Source organism: Triticum dicoccoides, chromosome 6B (assembly GCF_002162155.2).
Source record: "Triticum dicoccoides isolate Atlit2015 ecotype Zavitan chromosome 6B, WEW_v2.0, whole genome shotgun sequence".
In the NCBI taxonomy this organism is placed as follows: domain Eukaryota; kingdom Viridiplantae; phylum Streptophyta; class Magnoliopsida; order Poales; family Poaceae; genus Triticum; species Triticum dicoccoides.
The window spans coordinates 698,058,455-698,078,894 of NC_041391.1; the positions used below are offsets into that span (position 1 = coordinate 698,058,455).

The 20,440-nt window shown below is 46.3% G+C and overlaps 2 protein-coding genes across 2 annotated transcripts; one reads left to right on the plus strand and one right to left on the minus strand.

Moving 5' to 3' along the window:
• Window positions 1-2,651: 2,651 nt before the first annotated feature.
• Window positions 2,652-5,793, minus strand: LOC119325851 (putative F-box/LRR-repeat protein At5g02930). Its single transcript, XM_037599570.1, has 5 exons — window positions 5,684-5,793; window positions 5,051-5,109; window positions 3,416-4,360; window positions 3,184-3,327; window positions 2,652-3,095 (listed from the first exon to the last, which is right to left on the minus strand). Exons 1-5 carry the CDS (start codon window positions 5,730-5,732, stop codon window positions 2,781-2,783), a joined length of 1,512 nt encoding a protein of 503 aa, XP_037455467.1. The 5' UTR covers window positions 5,733-5,793; the 3' UTR covers window positions 2,652-2,780.
• A 3,912-nt stretch (window positions 5,794-9,705) lies between these two features.
• LOC119322643 (tubulin-folding cofactor A-like) lies at window positions 9,706-11,127 on the plus strand. The gene is given in 6 exon segments (XM_037596133.1): window positions 9,706-9,764; window positions 9,766-9,833; window positions 10,162-10,167; window positions 10,428-10,528; window positions 10,610-10,728; window positions 11,019-11,127. Coding segments are annotated over 6 exon segments (462 nt in total).
• Window positions 11,128-20,440: the final 9,313 nt, after the last annotated feature.

Genomic DNA, 20,440 nt, shown 5'->3' on the forward strand with positions numbered 1-20,440 from the left:
TGGGTTGTGCACCACCGTGGTTCGTGGTTTCGGAGACGGCGAGTAGCTCTTGCGGAGAAGCTCGCCCTGGCGTCGTGTCGTACGTCCTAGGTCGAGGCAGCGCGACAGTTGACGACTCTGGCCAATCGACGGGAAAGACGACCCACATGCACCAGGATGGACTCAGAAGTCGGTTCTCGATCCGTCGGGAATGCATATGTTGATCTATATATGTACAGGGGTGTTCCCGATCTGACCTTGTAGTACATAAGAGAGGACATGATTTTTCAGTGTTTTGACGGAGAGTTTCTTTTTTGAATTGTCTGATGCAGAGTTCGTGGTGGGAGAGAGGACTGCATTTCTAGTGCTGCGTTTTCTGTTTCTGTAGAGCCTGTTTGTGTGCGTAACTGATGGACCATGTTATTGGATGTACATATCAGCGTCGTGCAATGGAGTTAGCTATCAAGACACTAACTTCTAGTGCAAATGGCACGCCCTGAAGAAAGCGAATGAGAATCTGGGGCCGCTGTACACGAAAAAGAGTTAGTTCACGGCAGACTTTCACAAGATTGTGAACCACATGCTGACAGTTTACATGAATTCGAAAGGGCTTGAGACAACCTGCTCGGCAGATACGCCGTATGGGAGCATCCATACTTGACATTGATTTCCAAGGTTCTGGGAATATGGTCAAAATCATATTTCAAGGGCAAGTTCTGCGCCCAAATGACTAGCACACAGAGGAGTGAGCGCGTGAATCATATGCTTAAATTGTACGTCCCAGCAAGTTGCGCGACGCACCAATTGGTCCATAAGTACATGAGAAGCTACTGCACGACAGGGACGCAAATGAAATCTATGAAGTATGAAAGACCAAAATAGCAAGCACCATGACTAGTAACATCCGGGCTAACCACAAGTATTATGTCCTCATTTTCCTGTCTTGCATACATTCCACGCCGGTTATGAGGATAATGACCACACCACTGGAGCAGCATGGGAGCGAGATTTACACGCGTGTCATGTTCGAGAAGTTTGGAGAGGTGCTATATGAGGCAGGGTGATACAAGTTGAAGAGGAGAAAGGCGTAAAATACCTGAGGCATTGCAAATGGTGCCGCATGGTGTATGAGGTTTAGGTGCGCGATGGAGGATCAGAGTTTTGTTGCAAGTGCGGCAATTTCAAGCATTCTGTGTTGCTGTGCTGCCATGATGTGAAGGTACGACAATCACGACATGTGTTTTTGCCCTAAACGTTGCATGCCATTCGGTGCATAGCTGATCGTGATACTGGTTGGTCGGGTCCTCCACTTGCTGCTGAAGAGGTAGACCAAAGATGTGAGAGATGTATTGCCGGCGCACTTGGTGCAGTTTCAAAAGGATCAGATTTCGCATGGATCAGTCACATACTGGCACTGCAGCCTGTACAAACACGCTCTAGTGCTTTTCCGCCTAGGAGATGCAAACCCCTGCGCGTATGAGAGAAGGTCATGGAAATATTTAAAATGGGAATGCAAGCACTTACCCCGCTGGCTGCTATAAGGGACGGGTTGGGTCTGGAGGATCGGCTTGAGAATAATGTGGTACCTCTGTAAGATGTTGCATGAAGTATATCTTGTGATGGCATGTCCGGGGGCAGTGATGACAAAGGCAGTACCATCGGTTATTTGGTTGGCCATCTGCACCATTACAGTAACGCAAGGTTGGGCGACCAACTAGCAGTGATGACGGGGCATTCAAAAATTAAAGTGAAGAAAAACCTCGGCGAGGCGGATGATGGTGGCACCAGCAAGCGCACTAGGTGCTGCACAATCTGCGGGCAGCCAGGGCACAAGAGCACGACGGGCCCGGACAGGGGGGACATGCCAAAGAAACTGACGAAAGAACAGGCGTGCACCAATGGCCACCGATAGAACAGTTGCAGCAATCCTAACGTATTGAGTAGGGTATAATGATTTATAGAGAATTGCTGTATCAAATTTTCATGTGTGGTGTGAGAACTGAATTTGTGTAACTATGGGATTGTGCTAGCTGAATAAACGTGTAACTTGAAGAAGCATAGTATGTCTAGCGCCGATGTGCGGGAACAGGGTTTCCAAAATGATTTTGCAGACCGACCAAACAGCCCAAGTGCAACCCACGTCAAACTGGGCGCGAGTACAGAACGCAAGTCCCGTCACTAGACGGCCATGCAAACGACGTTACGGCACTAAGTTCTCCACCCGTTAGTACATTAAAAGCAACTTGGTCCCACAACCGATGCTGTGTCAAATCTTTAAGATGTTGAACGGCGCATGATAACGTAACCAGGCGAGGACGAGCACTCCTTTGAATTTTCACTCCTGCTGCCCCTAAAATAATATCGCATACAAACACTTCTATAAATATGATCATACAAACAATGGGGCAAATATCTTCCATGTGCTGGTAAAGGAATATAGCATTGGTTTGTTGCGTGTTTTTCTATACCAAATCCTTTAAGTGTCGAAGTAATAAAATAGTGATTAGATAGAATTACCAGGCATTTGGATCAGGTGTACGTACTTGAGTGGAGTCAAGGACATATTGTGTACATAAAGAATTTAGTGACCAAAAGCACGACATGATCCATAACGGAGCTTATTAGGCATGTAAACATGCATAGGCAAATCCTACATATATTCAAATAATATGATTTTGATGTGTGGCAAAGCAGGAGAATTAAGCTAGTACCAAACAAGATCCAACTATAAGATGCATCAAGTTCAACATAGCTATATTCACCGATTCTGCAACACTTTACATTTTTAGAAAGTGAATAGATCATATAATATGGAACTTCGCGGTGGATGGGACCTTGGGAACCAAGTGTGCGTAAGCCATCTCTCTTGCATAATGACGTCTCGTGTCATCTTGCAACTTATCCTCGTTCGATCTGACCAACCATGGCTCCATGGCACGTGTATCGATTCCGAATACATCCAACGCCGGTGTACTCCGTAGTAGAAAGTACACTAGTTCCATGAGTTCGAATTCCCCACTAAACCCACCAATTATAATAGTGTAGAGTCTTGAAAGTATAAAATCCTCGGGCCATGGGATGTTCAACTGAGTATGTTGCTGAAGCTTGCAACAACCCTGCATGAGTAGGAGTAGTTGATATGTCAGAAAGTAAGTAAATAAGTGTAGCATAGCAGCATGCAGAAATAACAAGTGTACAACTTACATGTAGACCAAAATATTCTATTAAAGGAGCTGATTTGAGGAGATAAGCCACCGAGGAAATGTCCTCTTTCCAAGGTTTCATGAGAATCAATATAACTGTTGTCAAACCAGCAAACCTTGTAGCATGCTGCAACACGCGATATACCTAGAGAGGGACAAAAAAGAGAAAAATTAAGCATGTATGAACTTTCTAAGGATGATCAAACAAAGAAAGGGCCAAATATATTACATACCTGTAAGCATGTAGGAAACTGGATTACCAAAAATTCTAGTTTGGGGAGCTTAGGAAATGCACTTATGAAGTCTAAAGCGCAGTCATCCTTGTTCACATAATAAACATGGAGCATATCAAGAAATTTTGTATGTTCGCAGTCAATATTGATCTTGTAGCCCATGTACACGAATGACTCAATGTTGTCAGCACGAATACAAATACTAACCAAGCTTTTGCAAAATTGAACAACCAAGATTTGCAACCGTGCATGAGAAGCCGTCAAATGAATCAATTGATGGCAATATTGTAGGACTAGAATTTCAAGAGCACAACAGCTGGACACAATATTTGAAATGGTTTCATCAACAATTGACACACGGGCGAGCATCAGGTATTTAATATATGAGAACCCACTCAGATTTGCAGGCATTCTTCCTATACTGCAATTGAAAATAGTCAATTCGTCCAACGAGCAGGCTCTACCATAAAAAAAACGCCCCAAGAGGAATTCATATGGCTCTGAAGCAGCGTTCACACCTTTCGCACAAATCATACAACCTTCCTTGCAACACTTGTTATCCAGGTCAAGGAAGAGCTTTTCTGTAGAGGCTGCAATTGCAAAGTCAATCCAGTGATCCAGATTAGAAGCATGGGCTGAGCTTAATGGGAATCTGATACTGAATTCCTTGATTTTGTTACCACAACGACTGTGCAAAAGCCCATTTACTTTGTTAACAAACTTTGTAGCTACATCATTCCACAAAAGAGGATTTTCATGGTAACGTGACTTTTCTAACTCTTGCATCCCAAAAGCGTAGGAATCAAGGATGAGATGGTCAATTTTTTTCCAGACATGCCTCCATCTGGTGGAAAGGAAACCAGTCATTGCTGCCTCACTAATTGTCATTAGGGAAAGGATTTCAATTAAAATATCATCTGGCATTGTGCTTATCCAATCACAATTCTGCGGAACAAACGATCAGATAGGATAAGATTAGAAAGGTTTTTCTGCATATGGACATTTTACGATTTATTTTACACATAAAGTAGTAAACCCCTTCCCAATTTGTAGAACGATTTTTTAAGTATATCTCTAAGTAGTATAGCAAGTAGACACAACAAATTCAGCATCATTGTTCTCTTATAATGAATCACAAAATATTTGTACTATGTATTTAGATTCTCTAGACCACATGAAGTTCTGCATTTATTCTACCAATTTATATCTGGCAACTAATACGACAACTAAAAGCAGGGCATGATTTGGAATTTTGGCACTAACCAACATTTATTATTATTTTATTGTTCAAAAGGTAATAGTACTTGATATTTGTTCTTATGTAAAAACATGAATATATGTTAAATCAGTATGCTTGAGCCAGAATATCTCTATATTACTTAAATTCTTTGCCGCATTAAACTTCTTTATATGTATTGAGATTCAACTTAGAAGCAAACCAAATTGTTTAATTGGCAATACCCTGTTGACCATTGCATTTAAACAAACAAAGTTACATACATAAATAATTTTTCAAACGCATAGAGGAAATCAACTCAGTAATTTCTGAAACATATATGCATGAGTTTACTTTTGAAGTGGTATATGAAAAAAATAACAGAAGGCAACAATATAAGTGGTTAATAAAATACACACCTGGACATGCTGCTCTTCATCATGCCTACACAACGTATTATATGGTGGCAAACAATCATCTAGAGAAAAGAAAAATAATGATTAGAGTGTCATGTCCTCTTCAATCTTATAAGATTAGAAAACCAAATGAATTTGGATCAAGGAATGTTTGATAGCAGATAAATAGTAAGGATTCTACCAAGAAGATTGAGTGGATGGAAATTTCTCCTCTAAAATAGAGTAAAAATGAAAACTTTCTAACTATGAAAAGTTGGGATGCATCATTCTAAACAAAAAGTGTCACCCCATTCTGCCAATTTTCAGAATGTCATCAATCTGCCACCAAATTATAATACCACCTCTAGCAAGTATCAAATTGGTTATAATTTCCTTTGATAGTCAGATCTATTCCTTCAAACAAAACACAAGAGACTGGTATACAATTATCCACATGGACCGTGTCTAGAAATGACCATCTATAACCTGCTTTGACGGAAGCCGGAAGAATTCCAAGATCTCTTCCTCTCTGCACAGACAAAACCCTAAACCTTCCCCTACCATTCTCCGCTGGATCAGTGGACCTCCCCTAGTGGTCGAAGTGGAAACGTTGGAGGCATCAATACAATAAAAAGGAAATATGGTAGATATATTCACCTTCGGTGTTCCACGTTTGCGGCGGCGCCGGCGGCATGAGGGAGTCCATGCCCTAGGAGAGGGGATTAGACAAGGAGATGGGATTTAGGGTTCTATGGGGCCATGCTAAGTACTGTGGCTTCGACTGTTCTATTGGGCCAACTCTATTGTTTTCTTATTGGGCCTGACCCACAGATTCGCCGCCCATGAGCCACCTATGCACAACCACTCAACCGCGAGAGCTCCTATTTGCTGCCCGCAGGCGGCAAATTGTTGAGCCTTCACTTATGGCAGCGACAACTGGGCCGGCCCATTTGGAGCTACCGAACTCCAGCGCGCAAAAATATAATAAAAAGTGTTGCGCGAGTGACCCAAACACGCGAATTCCTGTCGTGAGCTAGTATAACTAACCAACCGAACTAGTTAGTTCAACTGATAGATTCACGGAGCGAAACTTGAGGTATCAAACTTCTTGTGAAAATTTCAAAAAATGCGCACTAAACATTTTGTAATATCCGTTGAACATTTTATATTATACACGATGAACTCTTTTTGTATTATACTATGAACTTTTTAAACATATGATGAACATTTTTAAGAAAATATGAAATATGCGTTAAACAATGTCCGAATATGCATTGAACATTTTGTATTATACGTTGAAAAAAAGTTAATACACATTGAACATTTGTGCAATATACACTGAACAAATTTCAAAAACATAGCGAATGTTTTTATATTCATTGAAAAATTTCTAATATACAGTGAATATTTTTATAATGCACGATGAAACTTTTGTAATATACCATGTACATTTTCTTAATATACAATGAGCATTTTGGTAACACGCAATGAAATTTGTATAATATAGGAAGAAATAAACAGAAAAAAGACAAAAATATAAAATGGGAAAGATGAAAAGAATAGAAATATAAACAGAAACAGAAAATAAAAATAAAAATAAAAAACCAGAAAAGAAAAACTGAAAGAAAAAATAACCAAATGACAAACGAAAAAATGAACAGCATCGCGCAGCACACGCTGCCGAGAACTGGGTTGGCCCAGCCGCGTGCGTTGCGGACGTTTCCACGACCATTTGCCGTCGGCGGGCGGTAAATAGGAATTGCCTGCAACAACCCCAAATCCGAAAGGGAAACGTTTGGGCGCGGTGCGCCGGTTTGCACGCCATGCTGGCAAACGCGCCCATGCAGTGGCCCCGCATCCCCGCCTCTTTTTCTATGCGCCTTCATCCCCTACCTCCAGCCTATGTGCGCGCATCCTTCCCCTCCTCCGGGCTGCGACTAGGTCACCACAGACTCCATCGCCGGCGGCCAGGTGCTCCCTCGCCCGCCGCCATGGCTGCTTGCTGCCATGGCGAGATCCATTCCCTACCTACAGCCTTCAAGCGCGCGCATCCCCTCCCCCCCTCCTCCTCACGGGTAGCGACTGGGCCACTGCAAGCTCCGTCGCCGGTGGCTAGGCGCTCCCTCGCCGCCCGCCATGGCTGCCTGCCCGCCATGCTCAGATCCACCCACGTATAGAAGTGTTGCAACCGTTATCTAGAAAAGCTTCAACAGCCATTGAAAAAAGCTTCAACCATAGACATAGAAAATCTTCAATGGCACTGCACAAAAAGGGGGAAGCTGCAGCCGTAGTTGAATTTTGCTACTACCGGCGAAGCTTTTTGCTACATCCATCAGGCGGAGCTCGGACCTCGCGACGACGATCGACAACCATGTTTTGCTGCAACCATAGCAGGATTTTGCTACTACGTTGGGGTTTTTCGCTACATCCATGTAAGGCGGAGCTGCGACCTCGTGAAGGCGCCGACGGCGTTTTTGCTGCATCCGTAGTTTGATTTTGCTACTACCGCAGAAGTTTTTTGCTACATTCATTCAAATGGCGTTGATTGACTGGCGGCCGTCGTCGACCGGCATAGTTTTTTGCTACAACTGGCATAGCATTTTTGCTACAACTAGCGTTACGTTTTGCTACAACACACAGCGGGCGTCGCGGTTTTTGCTACAACTAGCATCGTTTTTTGCTACAACCGGCATAATGTTTTGCTACATCCATCATGGCCGAGCTGCGACCCGCGACGACAACGACGGCTTTTTGTTACAACTGTCATAGGTATTTGCTACGTCCGGCAACGGGTTTTGTTACATCCATTCATTTTTTTAGAATGCAAATGTTTGCTACCTGCAACGGCGAGCTACAACCAGCGACAATAGCGACCTTTCTTTTTTGTTGCAATCATGTCTCCATTTTGCTACGACCAACAACGAAAAATGCTACAACGGCCAATTATATTTGCTGGAACCAGTCAATCGCCAGCGAGGCCGAGCTGCATCCATGGCGTGCGCAGACGGGATCCATCCATGGCGAGCGCGGACGGCGAAGCTGCATCCATGGCGAGCGCGGCCAGCGGAGCTGCATCCATGGCGAGCGCGGCCAGAGGAGCTACATCCATGGCGAGCGCGGATCTCCGACGAGCGCGGGCGGCGGAGCTGCATCCATGGCGACCGCTGTTCTTGGGCAAACGCAGAAGGCCGGCGAGGGTGCCCACCGGCGACGAGGGAACGCCGCGGTGGTGCTTCAAGCTCGGCCGTTTTCTCGCGGGGTATGGCGTGGTCTCGGCGGCGCTCGGGGGAAGAGACAACGTTTCTGCGAGAGGAAGAAGGGAGCTGGGCGAATCGTTTTTTACCTAGATCTAACGGTCTCCGTGATTTGATCTGACGGCCCGCGCGCGACCGGCCGAAACATTGGGCCGGTGCGCCGGCGCAGATCACTTCCCAATCCAAAATCACTAACTGAGTACTCTATGCAAAGGTCACTTTCACATTCTTAGGTGCCAACAGGTGGCGCATTGTAGGTGTGCCACTTGACGCAATCTGTGAGTTTTTTCTTTTTCGTAGATTCATTTATTCAAAATATTTTATCTATAAAACGATGCGTTCAAATCTCGAACCGTTTTCAATGTTGCATTTCTTGCTCAAGATATTCAAAATTAGATCCTATATTGATAGGTTTCAACAAACTTTTTTTCACAAAAAAAGACAAAAAAACTGAACCAGAAGCATTTTTTTTCCTTTCCGAAGGGGCACGGTTTTTTTTCCTTTTTCCAAGAGGCACGACTATGCCTCTTGCAGGTGAAAAAATGCATTCTTCTTTCTTTTTCGAGAGCCACGACTCGGGGAAGCCAATCCATGCATCCACGAAAAGTAAATTCGTGCCTCTCGCGGAACGAAAAAGGGTGTTTCTTTTGTTCCTTTTTCGAGAGGCACGACCTCATGCCTCCACGAGAAGCTAATCTGTGTCTCTCGTGGAACGAAAAAATCACGACTTTTGCTTTTTTGGGAGGCATGACTATGACTCTTGCGGAAGCAAATTCGTGCCTCCGTGAGAAGTAAATCCGTGCCTCTCGCGGAACAAGAAAAACGAATTTTTTCTTCTTTCTGAGAGGCATAGTTGTGCCTCTCACGGAAACAAATGCTGCCTCCACAAGAAATAAATTGGTGCACCTCGTGGAACGCAAAAAACATGTTTTTTTTCCTTTTGAGAGGCACGACTGTGCTTCTCGCGGAAATAAATTTGTGTCTCCATGAGAAGTAAATCTGTGTCTCTCGCAGAAGGATAGAAAAATGCATTTTCCACATGTTCCAATATCTATGAAAAATCGGGGGAAACCGAAGCCCAACCCCCCACCCCAAAAAAAGTCATCTAAAGCCGAAAATGCATACAGAAAAATAAAAAAAATACTGAGGGAACGCCCAAAGCGCGACACGACGTGGCGGCTGAGAGCTCATCGTACCAAAAGTGACCCTTGTGGGGACTTCTGAAGGAGTAACTGCCGATTAGTTGCTCTCCCCCAAATCCTATTCAGCGGCATTTAGACGTATGCCTGCAAACTGGCGCACACACCCCTTCCACCTTGGTTTGATCAATTTAGCTTTCTCTCTTGTTCGCAATGTATCCGGCGCTCCAGGTTCCTGATTGACTGGGCCTCGGCTGAGAAGCAACCCTGTTTTTGCGTCTTCAGGATGGCGGCAACTCTGAGGAGCCTCGGGATCAAGACGAGGACTTGCAGGAGGGCCATGAGGGTCGTACGAGGAGTAGGTGGAGAAGGAGTCGGCCAACACCGCAGCCATGAAAGAGAGAGGCCAACACCGCAGAACGATGTGAAGCAGCAGTTGAGAAATCTCTCAACTTACAAGGATTGTTTCTTTCTTAGTGGTTATCTTGCCTTCTTAGTAATTCTAAATGCTTTGCGTGGTTTTCTTCATCTATTGTGACGTACATTTGACTCGGTGGTGGTTGATTGAATTTCTGTCCCATGTGATAGACAGATCGTAAGACAATCTACATTGTTCAGCCAGCAAAGAAAATCTTCCAACCACAACTGGTTTGCATTTCTTGTATGTATGTATGTATGCTATTTGGTAGACAGCCTATCTAAATCTTACAAATAAAGCATCTTGGAGCCGTGATGGGCATAGCATACGACGAACCGTAAATCAAATGAACATGTGGTATATGCACTCTGTACATCCCTTTTCACTAGTATATATACGTGTAGTTACAACTTACAACTTACAACCACAGTCCACAGGCTTCTGAGATGCATTTTAACTTTTTTATAATTGAGACTGCAAAAGACCATTGCTGTCAATGTCTAAGAACTTTCATGTCAGTGCCTTTTAGATGGGGAAGTGCCAATTCTGTTTGTACTCATGCAAATCTCTGAAGATGTGAACTTAATGTCATTTACTTCTTCAGGAGAATGTTTTGGCTGAGTCAAGGATGATGATCCCAGACTGCCATAAGCGTCTTGAAGCCACACTGGCAGAACTGGAAGCAACTCTGGTACCGTTTCTGAAACATTTGAGCTAAATTTGACATTATATATGTGTGATCTTGTCATGAGCTGTTCCAAGCTATTTGCAGGCCGAATTGAAGGAGTCAGGAGAGCAAGGTGTCGAGATAAGAGAGGCGGAGAGCGTGATCACAGAAGTTGAAACTGTATTCGAGCAATTCGAAGATCAACTCACTAGTCAAGAGCGCCGGTGTGTTGAAGTTTTAGCAAGCATCTTGATAAAATACTTGCCCTGACTTGTAAAATACTGATTGCATGAGATGTTTTAAACCGTTGTTGGTACCTTGGAAACTCATTCCATGAGATGCTTTCATGTCAGTTGGTATATCTATTTTATTTGGTGTTTGGTTGCAATCTCATTATTACGCAGCTGAGAGCGGTTGACTCAGAAATTTGTCCCGGATGAATCAGATGGAGTTGTAACATGATATTTCAGTGGATACAGTAGACATGCCAATTCAGATTCTGTAAAATTTTCAGCTTGTTTGGACTATCTGGACCAGGGGAAGGTCTCACGAAAAATGGCATAAGCCGCAACAGGTGCAGGCCTGAGCTGTCAAATTCGAGATTTTACCTGTGCAGATCATAGAGTTTAATTAGCTATATTGAACCTCGCAGTGCCGGAGCAGGTGTGCAGTGTTACTATCTAGTCAAGGAGAGGAGGATATTTGTAAGAAAGAAAACGGAGAGGAGGAGCTCAGTAATTCACACCATGACATTCTCGGCCTATCAACTGTGATGCGCGCTTTATCTGTAATCCTCATGGGTCATGGCATCCGTTTCACATACTCAATCGCTTTTCGCCGACCGACAACGCTAGGAGACAATTACCATTTTTCTACGACTGACGAGGTTGGGAACTAATCACGCATCCCGATCAACAAAACTGTCCATCTATTTTTTCTGACCAACATTCTCCTCGAGGTTGGATATTCCACATCTGCTGAACATTTCAAGTTTGAAGACGATGTCTATCAACCATAGTTTTAAATAGCCGGCTATAGCTCCGCTATAGCCCGCTATAGCCTTTTCAGCGGGGTGCCGCTAAATGGTCGCCTTCATAAATAGGCCGTTATAGCCTGCTATAGCTGATTTGGAGGCCCGCTGCTATTTTTCATAGCCCGCTATTTAAAACATTGCTATCAACACAGCTTAACTGGAGGTGTTATGCGGGGTTAACCATTGGTTATAATTAACCAAATTGTCTTGCAAGGCCCCTAAAACCCGAAACTACAACATAGTCGATTCAAATCAGGTGTTTAAAGAATAGTACAGTATATCGTTATCATTTGGGAAATTGTACTTTGTAATTCTCTACAAAATTAATAAGTAAACTGTTTTCCTATCTTTAATTGCCTTTTTATGGTTGTATAGGTATATATGTTGGCAGACTTCATATTTATTTACAGCATTAGAAAACTCCTTCACTTAGTGCGTTTCCTCGGATGCCGCCCTTCCTCACCTGCTTGAATGGCATGAATATGTCCTTTGTCTTGTCGAGGAGGGAAAACGCCCAATGTGTGGTACAGGACCGTGACCCTTCTAAACCATTACATGACAGAGAAGTCCATTTGTGTCATGATCGATCCACGCTTTACCATAGTGCCCGGAGAAGCAGACCTACTTCTAGAAGATTAAATAGTGATCCACTGGAATCGGCCTTGGGTGACACCTCCCTAGTCATCGAGGCACATTACTATATTATATAAATTCTCAAGTTTACACTAGGCTTACCACGTCTATAACACAAGCTTAATTCAATAGTTGTACCATCATCCCTAGCACTACCGGAATAACTGTCTATGCCGACGGCTTTTTGTCGGGTCCGTCGGCATAGCCGGAGATATGCCTAAGGCCCGCAGAAAGCCGTCGGCATAGCTGGAGATATGCCTACGGCAGCCGTAGGCATAGAAAAGCCGTCGGCATATCTCTATATATGCCGATGGCAGCCGTAGGCATAGGACGACCGTCGGCATAGACATGGCCGTGGCGTCCCCGGGGTTGACGACGGGCTGACGCCGTCAAAGCTATGCCGACGGCCCAGACGGCGGCCGTCGGCATATATTATCTTTATTTTAATTTTTTTTTCTTTTTTTAGTTGAAATTTGATTAATTTAAATCTGACTTATCTAAACTTAAATATATACAAATTGTATATTGATTTGGGGTAGAATTTTCCATAGATTATGAATATCCAGTTTGTTTTTTCTTTTGAGTATCTTAGAAATGTGACCTCATGTAATTTTGCAAATAGGTCCTTGTACTTTGTTAAAATCACAAGTAATTGATACTTGCGTCGATTTTGACGACTTTTATATGGTTTTTTATTGGAATCTTGAAAGGATTCTGTTGCTATACTATGTTTTCAAATTTGAACAAACTAAAACCATGGTTGCTTCAGATTTACAGAAAACACACTTTTGTTCTGACTTTTTTTTGTATATTTTTCATTCTTTGGCCAAACGAGACAAAAACTTATATCTACATATTGGTTGACCTACAGAAATTTAGAGCCGGAGGAATCTAGTGATGGGTTGGGCCCGGACCATGTTCGGGCATGCTCCTATGGGTTAACCTATCACAATCGGTGGAAGAGTCCATTAGTCAAAGGCTGTCCGGTGAAAGTCAAAGGCATAGATCTCTGGGTTAACGGGGCTAGGGGTGGTCGGTCGGGTCCCACCAAAATATCACACCATGTCCTCTTACATGTCTGAAAGTGTTGTGGCATGCAGAGACGTCCGTCGCATGGCTCCGAGGTATGGCCCCCTGATCACGGACGGCACTGCCGCCATCATTGGAGGGGGGAAACGTGCGCGTCGGGTCGAGCCGGAGGGAATCTAGTGGTGAGCTGGGCCCAGACTATGTTTGGGAATGTTCCTATGGGCTAACCTATCACAACCAGGTGGAAAAGTCTATTGGTCAGAGGCCGTCCGATGAAAGTAAAAGGCGTAGATCTCCGGGTCAACGGAGCCAGGGTTAGGCCGGTCGGGGGCCTTGGGGGTGTCATGCAATGTCCTAGCATGTGTCATGCAAAAGTCCCCTTTGAGTGCATGAGAAGTTTCGAGGTCAACGAAGCAACGGGCAGCGCATTTCATTCACAAACCAGACATGTTCTCTCTCGATAGCTAGATACTAACTCGGAGATGCTGCAGTTTACAAGCAGCCTCCGGTCAGGCTTCTGCGAAACGCGCTCAAACTATTACCACACCCTACAAGTGGCATATGAAGACACTGTGCCACGTCCCGAGGATTTCCGGCATCGTATGATTTCCATGGATTTTTACGGCTTGATCTGGCATGCCGCCGAGGTACATTCGCTCCCTGGTGGTGAGGCTCCTCCTTCTTTGGTTGCACTAGGCCTACGCATACCGCAAAGACATCGTATATGATTTTACAAACCACTTTTGGACATCATTTCAGGTGGCCGTCATGCAGATCTGCAATTTCCTGCATTGAAACCCTACAGATGCAGTAAATGTCTCAAATATTCCAGGCAGGCCCGAAAAATGCCATGTCCTGGCACGTGTCATGAAATGGCCCCCTTTGAGAGCATGAGAATTTTTGAGGTCAACGGAGCAAGGGGCAGCACAGTTCCTTCACAAACCGAAACACACTCTTTCTATATAGCAAGAGACTAACTCGAAGATGGTGCAGTCTGCAAGCGGCCGCCGGTCAGACTTCTGCGAAACACGCTCAAATTTTTACCACACCTTACAAGGGCCATATGATGACACCGTGCAGGTCCCTAGGATTTCCGGCATCGTATGATTTTCCGTGGATTTTTACGGCAAGATCCGACATGTCGTCGAGGTACATTCGCCCCTCCCAGTGCTGGGGTTGCTCCTCCTTTGGTTGCACTAGGGCGACGCATACTGCAAAGACATCATATATGATTTTACAAACCACTTATTGACATCATTTCAGGTGGCCGCCGTGCAGATCTGCAATTTCCCACATTGAAGCCCTACAGATGCAGTAAATGTCTCAAATATTCCAGGCGGTCCCAAAAAATGCCATGTCCGGGAACGTGTCATGAAATGCCCCCCTCTGAGAGCATGAGAAGTTTCGAGGTCAATGGAGCAACGGGCAACACACTTCCTTCATAAACCGGACACGTTCCCTCTCGATAGCCAGATACTAATAACTCGAAGATGGTGCAGTTTACAAGTGGCTGGATCCGGCATGCCGCCGTGATCCTCCTCTCCCCTCACAGATCGTCGGCAGCCAGATACTACCTCAGAGATGGTGCAGCTTACAAGCGACCTCCGGTCAGGCTTCTGCGAAACGCGCTAAAACTTTCACCCCACCCTACAAGGGCCATATGACGACACCATGCCAGGTCCCGGGGCAATACACAACTCCGGAGTGTGGCCCCCCTCACGGACGGTGATGACACTAAAGTAATGTTTTGCAGTTTTGGTGTTGCATGAATATTCTTGAACACCCAGACCGTGATCAATTCAGTGTCATCCCGCACGCAGCTTCAGAGTGTGACCCCCATCACGGATGTCACTGCCGCCAGCACTTGGAGGGGGGAAACAACCACGCCGGGATGTTTAAATAGGCAATATGCAGCTCCGAAGTGTGCCCCCCTCACGGATGGCGATGACACTGTAGTAATGTTCAGCGGTCTTCGACGGCTAGCAATGCCACCAGAACTTGCGTTGGATCCTCTTACATGTCTGAATGTGTGGTGGCAGGTGTAACCACCTGGCATGCGACTCCGAAGTGTGCCCCCCTCACGGAAGAGGTCCACAACATGTATATCTCGTGGAACATCGTACTCGCCGTGCATCACCCACCCATCGCGGAGGAATATCTATGATGTTGACCATCACACGTGTTCATCTTCGGCCTCACAACCCCCTCCGAGATGCATGTGTAGTAGCTGTGTGGACGACGACGACGAACGCCGGTTCTTCCTCGACCTCCACGACACAAGCCGACAGTTAATTTGAGTTTCATGTTTCAAAAGCCGAACGAAGCGTGTGGGCTCCGCTCGACACCATTTTGTGTCCCAAAAGCCAGACAAAACATGCACGCGATGCTTTCAAAACCCAACCCATCCATATATTACTAGATCGAGATCGCGCCTTGGCACGAGGGTGCCGGTCCCAATGTTTTTGTCAATCAGGTAATGATAAGTCAGTAGTAATCCAGGTTTAGCATATGCATTCATAATGATGCTCAATACAGCAATATAGTGAAGAAGAAACATTCAATTATGATAGGAGCAAGACATAATGATGCTCAATATCTGCCTGAGATTATAAGGGAGAATAATTCCAGAGCATTCATAAGACCACAAAAAGTAGCCGCTCAACAGGAAGTTCAAAACCAAAAGCGCAGCCACTTGACAGGAAGTTAGATCAGCATTGTTCGGCTGCAGAGCTAGATCGTGCCCATTGAGACAGTGCGGCACGCTTGGCTGCGGCTCGAATCCGTCGAAGATCAAGTCTCCGTGGATGTCGGCCGTATAGTTCAAACTTCCAAATCTGACCTAATGGCCAGGGGCGTAGCTTTCGATCTGCTCCAGATGGCCAAGCGAATTGGCCCGCAGTGCAAAGCCGCCGAACACGAAGATCTGTCCGGGGAGAAAAGTCTCACCTTGGACCGCGTCGTTGTTGATGATCGAAGGAGCCATCGGGCCTATCTGTGACGACACAGAGGAACTCTCAATGAAAGCACCAATGTCGGTGTCAAAACCGGCGGATCTCGGGTAGGGGGTCCCGAACTGTGCGTCTGGGCGGATGGTAACAGGAGACAAGGGACATAATGTTTTTACCCAGGTTCGGGCCCTCTTGATGGAGGTAATACCCTACTCCTGCTTGATTAATATTGATGATATGGGTAGTACAATAGTAGATCTACCACGAGATCAAGGAGGCTAAACCCTAGAAGCTAGCCTATGGTATGATTGTTGTTGTGTCCTACGGACTAAAAACCCTCCGGTTTATATAGACACCGGATAGGTTAGGGTTACACAGAGTCGGTTAAAATGGTAGGAGATCTACATATCCGTATCTCCAAGCTTGCCTTCCACGCCAAGGAAAGTCCCATCTGGACACGGGACAAAGTCTTCAATCTTGTATCTTCATAGTCTTGGAGTCCGGCCATAACGATAGTCCGGCTATCCGGACACCCCCTAGTCCGGGACTCCCTCACCTATGTACAATGAAAACTATAAGGCTCTTATAGTATGGAAGTTCAATTAGTGGAGGGTAACCTTAGAAACATCACACAAAGGGCCCAGTTCTCTTCTACTATCGGATCAAACAAATTGATATACCAAATAACAGATTTCAAAATGGCACACAAATTCATGACTCCTAAAGGCAAAAGGATACAGGGAGAAGCGGCAAAATATGGTAAGGGTGGACTAATCCATGGTCACATCTTCAGTGACCCACTATATGCTCCGGTTCATCGAAATCACACTTGATCATTGTGAAGGATTCTGCATTCACACACACCTAAGATGAACCGGAGTAGGCCTATATGTGCTCCATTCAAATGCTTCAAGGGCTCCAATGTCGAACATATCAAGATGAAAAGTCACAAATCAAATCAACTCACCCACATCACCATATAAAAAACAAACAAATATTTTTCCCCAAGAACACAAACCTACAGCAGCAGCACAAAATGCCTCCTGGAACTCTAATTTGGCATTGACCTGGACTGCAAGCTATGAGGAGGGATGGTCGGAGATCACGTCCGCTGCTGCACGACGGCGTCGACCTGCAAGGAAAGGCAAGACCATGAGAGAGAGAGAGAGAAAGAGAGAGAGAGGGGGGGGGAAGAGATGAACCTGCAGCCTACGCCGGGCACTCCTCGATGGAGTCCAGTTGGCTCCTCGTGTCACTGCCACCTTATGCACCAAGTGCATGTCAGTCGGTGGAACCTGTCTCACGTAAGTGTATGTGCAAGGTCGGTCCGGGCGCTTCATCCCACAATACCGTCGAAACAAGATTGGACTAGTAACGGTAAGCATATTGAACAAAATCAACGCCCACAACTACTGTGTGTTCTACTCGTGCAAAGAATCTACGCAATAGACCTAGCTCATGATGCCACTGTTGGGGAACGTAGCAGAAATTCAAAATTTTCCTACGTGTCACCAAGATCTATCTATGGAGAAACTAGCAACGAGGGGAAGAGAGTGCATCTACATACCCTTGTAGATCGCTAAGCAGAAGCATTCAAGTGAACGGGGTTGATGGAGTCGTACTCGTCGTGATTCAAATCACCGATGATCCTAGCGCCGAACGGACGGCACCTCCGCGTTCAACACACATACAGCCCGGGGACGTCTCCTCCTTCTTGATCCAGCAAGGGGAGAGGAGAAGTTGAGGGAGAACTCCGACAGCACGACGGCGTGGTGGTGATGGAGCTCGTGGTTCTCCGGCAGAGCTTCGCTAAGCACTACGAAGGAGGAGGAAGTGTTGGAGGAGGGAGGGGCTGCGCCAGAGGAAGGGTGCGGCTGCCCTCTCTCTCCCTCACTATATATAGGGGTAAGGGGGTGGAGGAGGCGCCCTAGGGTTCCCTAGGGGAGGGGCGGCGGCCACAGGGGAAACCCTAGATGGGTTTGGGCGCCCCCACCCCTAGGAAACTTGCCCCCCAAGCCGGGAAGGGGGGCTGCCCTAGGGGAGGCGCCCCCACCTCTCCTGGTTACGTGAGAGGGGCTGGGAGGGGCGCACCACCCCTTAGTGGGCTGGTTTGCCCCTTCCCCTTTGTCCCATGAGGCCCTCCAACACTTGCCGGGGCTCCCGAAACACCTTTCGGTCATGCTGGCCATAGCCTGGTACCCCCGGAACACTTCCGGACTCCAATACCCTTCGTCCAATATATTGATCTTCACCGTCGGACCATTCCGGAACTCCTTGTGACGTCCGGGATCACATCCGGGACTCCGAACAACCTTCGGTAACCACATACTATTTCCCATAACAACTCTAGCGTCACCGAACCTTAAGTGTGTGGACCCTACGGGTTCGGGAACCATGCAGACATGACCGAGACGTTCTCCGGTCAATAACCAACAGCGGGATATGGATACCCATGTTGGCTCCCACATGTTCCACGATGATCTCATCGGATGAACCACGATGTCGAGGATTCAATCAATCCCGTATACAATTCCCTTTGTCTAGCGGTATTGTACTTGCCCGAGATTCGATCGTTGGTATCCCGATACCTTGTTCAATCTCGTTACTGGCAAGTCTCTTTATTCGTTCCGTAACACATCATCCCGTGATCAACCCCTAGGTCACATTGTGCACATTATGATGATGTCCTACCGAGTGGGCCCAGAGATACCTCTTCGTTTACACGGAGTGACAAATCCCAGTCTCGATTCGTGCCAACCCAACAGACACTTTCGGAGATACCTGTAGTGCACCTTTATAGCCACCCAGTTACGTTGTGACGTTTGGTACACCCAAAGCATTCCTACGGTATCCGGGAGTTGCATAATCTCATGGTATAAGGAAATGATACTTGACATTAGAAAAGCTTTATCATACGAACTATGATCTTTGTGCTAGGCTTAGGATTGGGTCTTGTCCATCACATCATTCTCCAAATGATGTGATCCCGTTATCAACGACATCCAATGTCCATGGTTAGGAAAACGTAACCATCTGTTGATCAACGAGCTAGTCAACTAGAGGCTTACTAGGGACATGGTGTTGTCTATGTATCCACACATGTATTGCGGTTTCCGGTCAATACAATTATAGCATGAATAATAAACGATTATCATGAACAAGGAAATATAATAATAACTAATTTATTATTGCCTCTAGGGCATATTTCCAACAGCGCGGCGCACTTGAGGTGAGGTGAGCGCTGCAGATCCGTCTCGCTAGCTCCCGTCGACCCTCTCCTCCAGGGATAGCAGCGATTCATCTCCTCCCGACGATGTGACAGCTTGACGGGGGCACGGCGGCAGGCGAGGGACAAGACCTGGTCGCCAAAGGGGCACCGGCGGTTCCTGCGCTCCTCCCGCTCCTCCCGTCGATGGGGATGCTCCAGGTCCGTCGGTCCGCTCTCCTCCCGATGAAGGCAACGGCGAGCTCGCCTCCGTTCATGGCCGTGAGAGGATAGCACAAGGGAGGGCAGGCCGCAATCCTGTGGAGGAGGAGGGAGGCGGAGAGGAGCGGCGGCGGCGCGAAGAGAAGGAGGAGCGATGGAGAGATGCGAGGGAGAGAGAGAAGGGAGACGCGGCGACAGAAACCTAGTCGTCCCGTCGATTGGGGATGAGGCCACGAATCGGTAGAAGCCACGAGGCGGGAGGCTATGCGAAATCCCAATATTGCCCTTGGCGGGGCATGGGAATTTCGGCGGTGGCACGAGATTTTTACCTCTGTAGAGCGCCGACGGGCCACACGGGACGCGCCCCAGCCACAGCAAATGACACGCGAGGCCCACCATCGAGAGACCCCACACATCAGCGATACACGGTCAAAAACACGGAGTGAGAAAAAATCATGGGGAACGGTAACTATTCATTGCTACAGTATCTCGTTCCGATCCGGCGGCTGAGATCAATCGGTAGCGTGATCGGACGGACGGAAACACATCAAGCGAACTCATCGGACGGCCCACGATCGCTGAGCTCTGAGGAGGCGCGGGAAGCACTCGATCCCTTATTTCTCGATTTCTCGATTTCCTTTCGTTTTCACTGGGAAAAAAACATCCCATGAATGAAGTCAGAATTAGAAAAAAAGAAAATAGTCAAGAGAGAGACCCACACACTTAATTTCAGTTTCACTTATTCTCATTGGTGGATCCATTTGTGCCACGGATCGATGACTTGGCTCACATCCTACCATCCATTTGTGCCCAGGAATCCCACAATCCCACATCCATCCATCCATCCGACCCACTGACCGCACGAA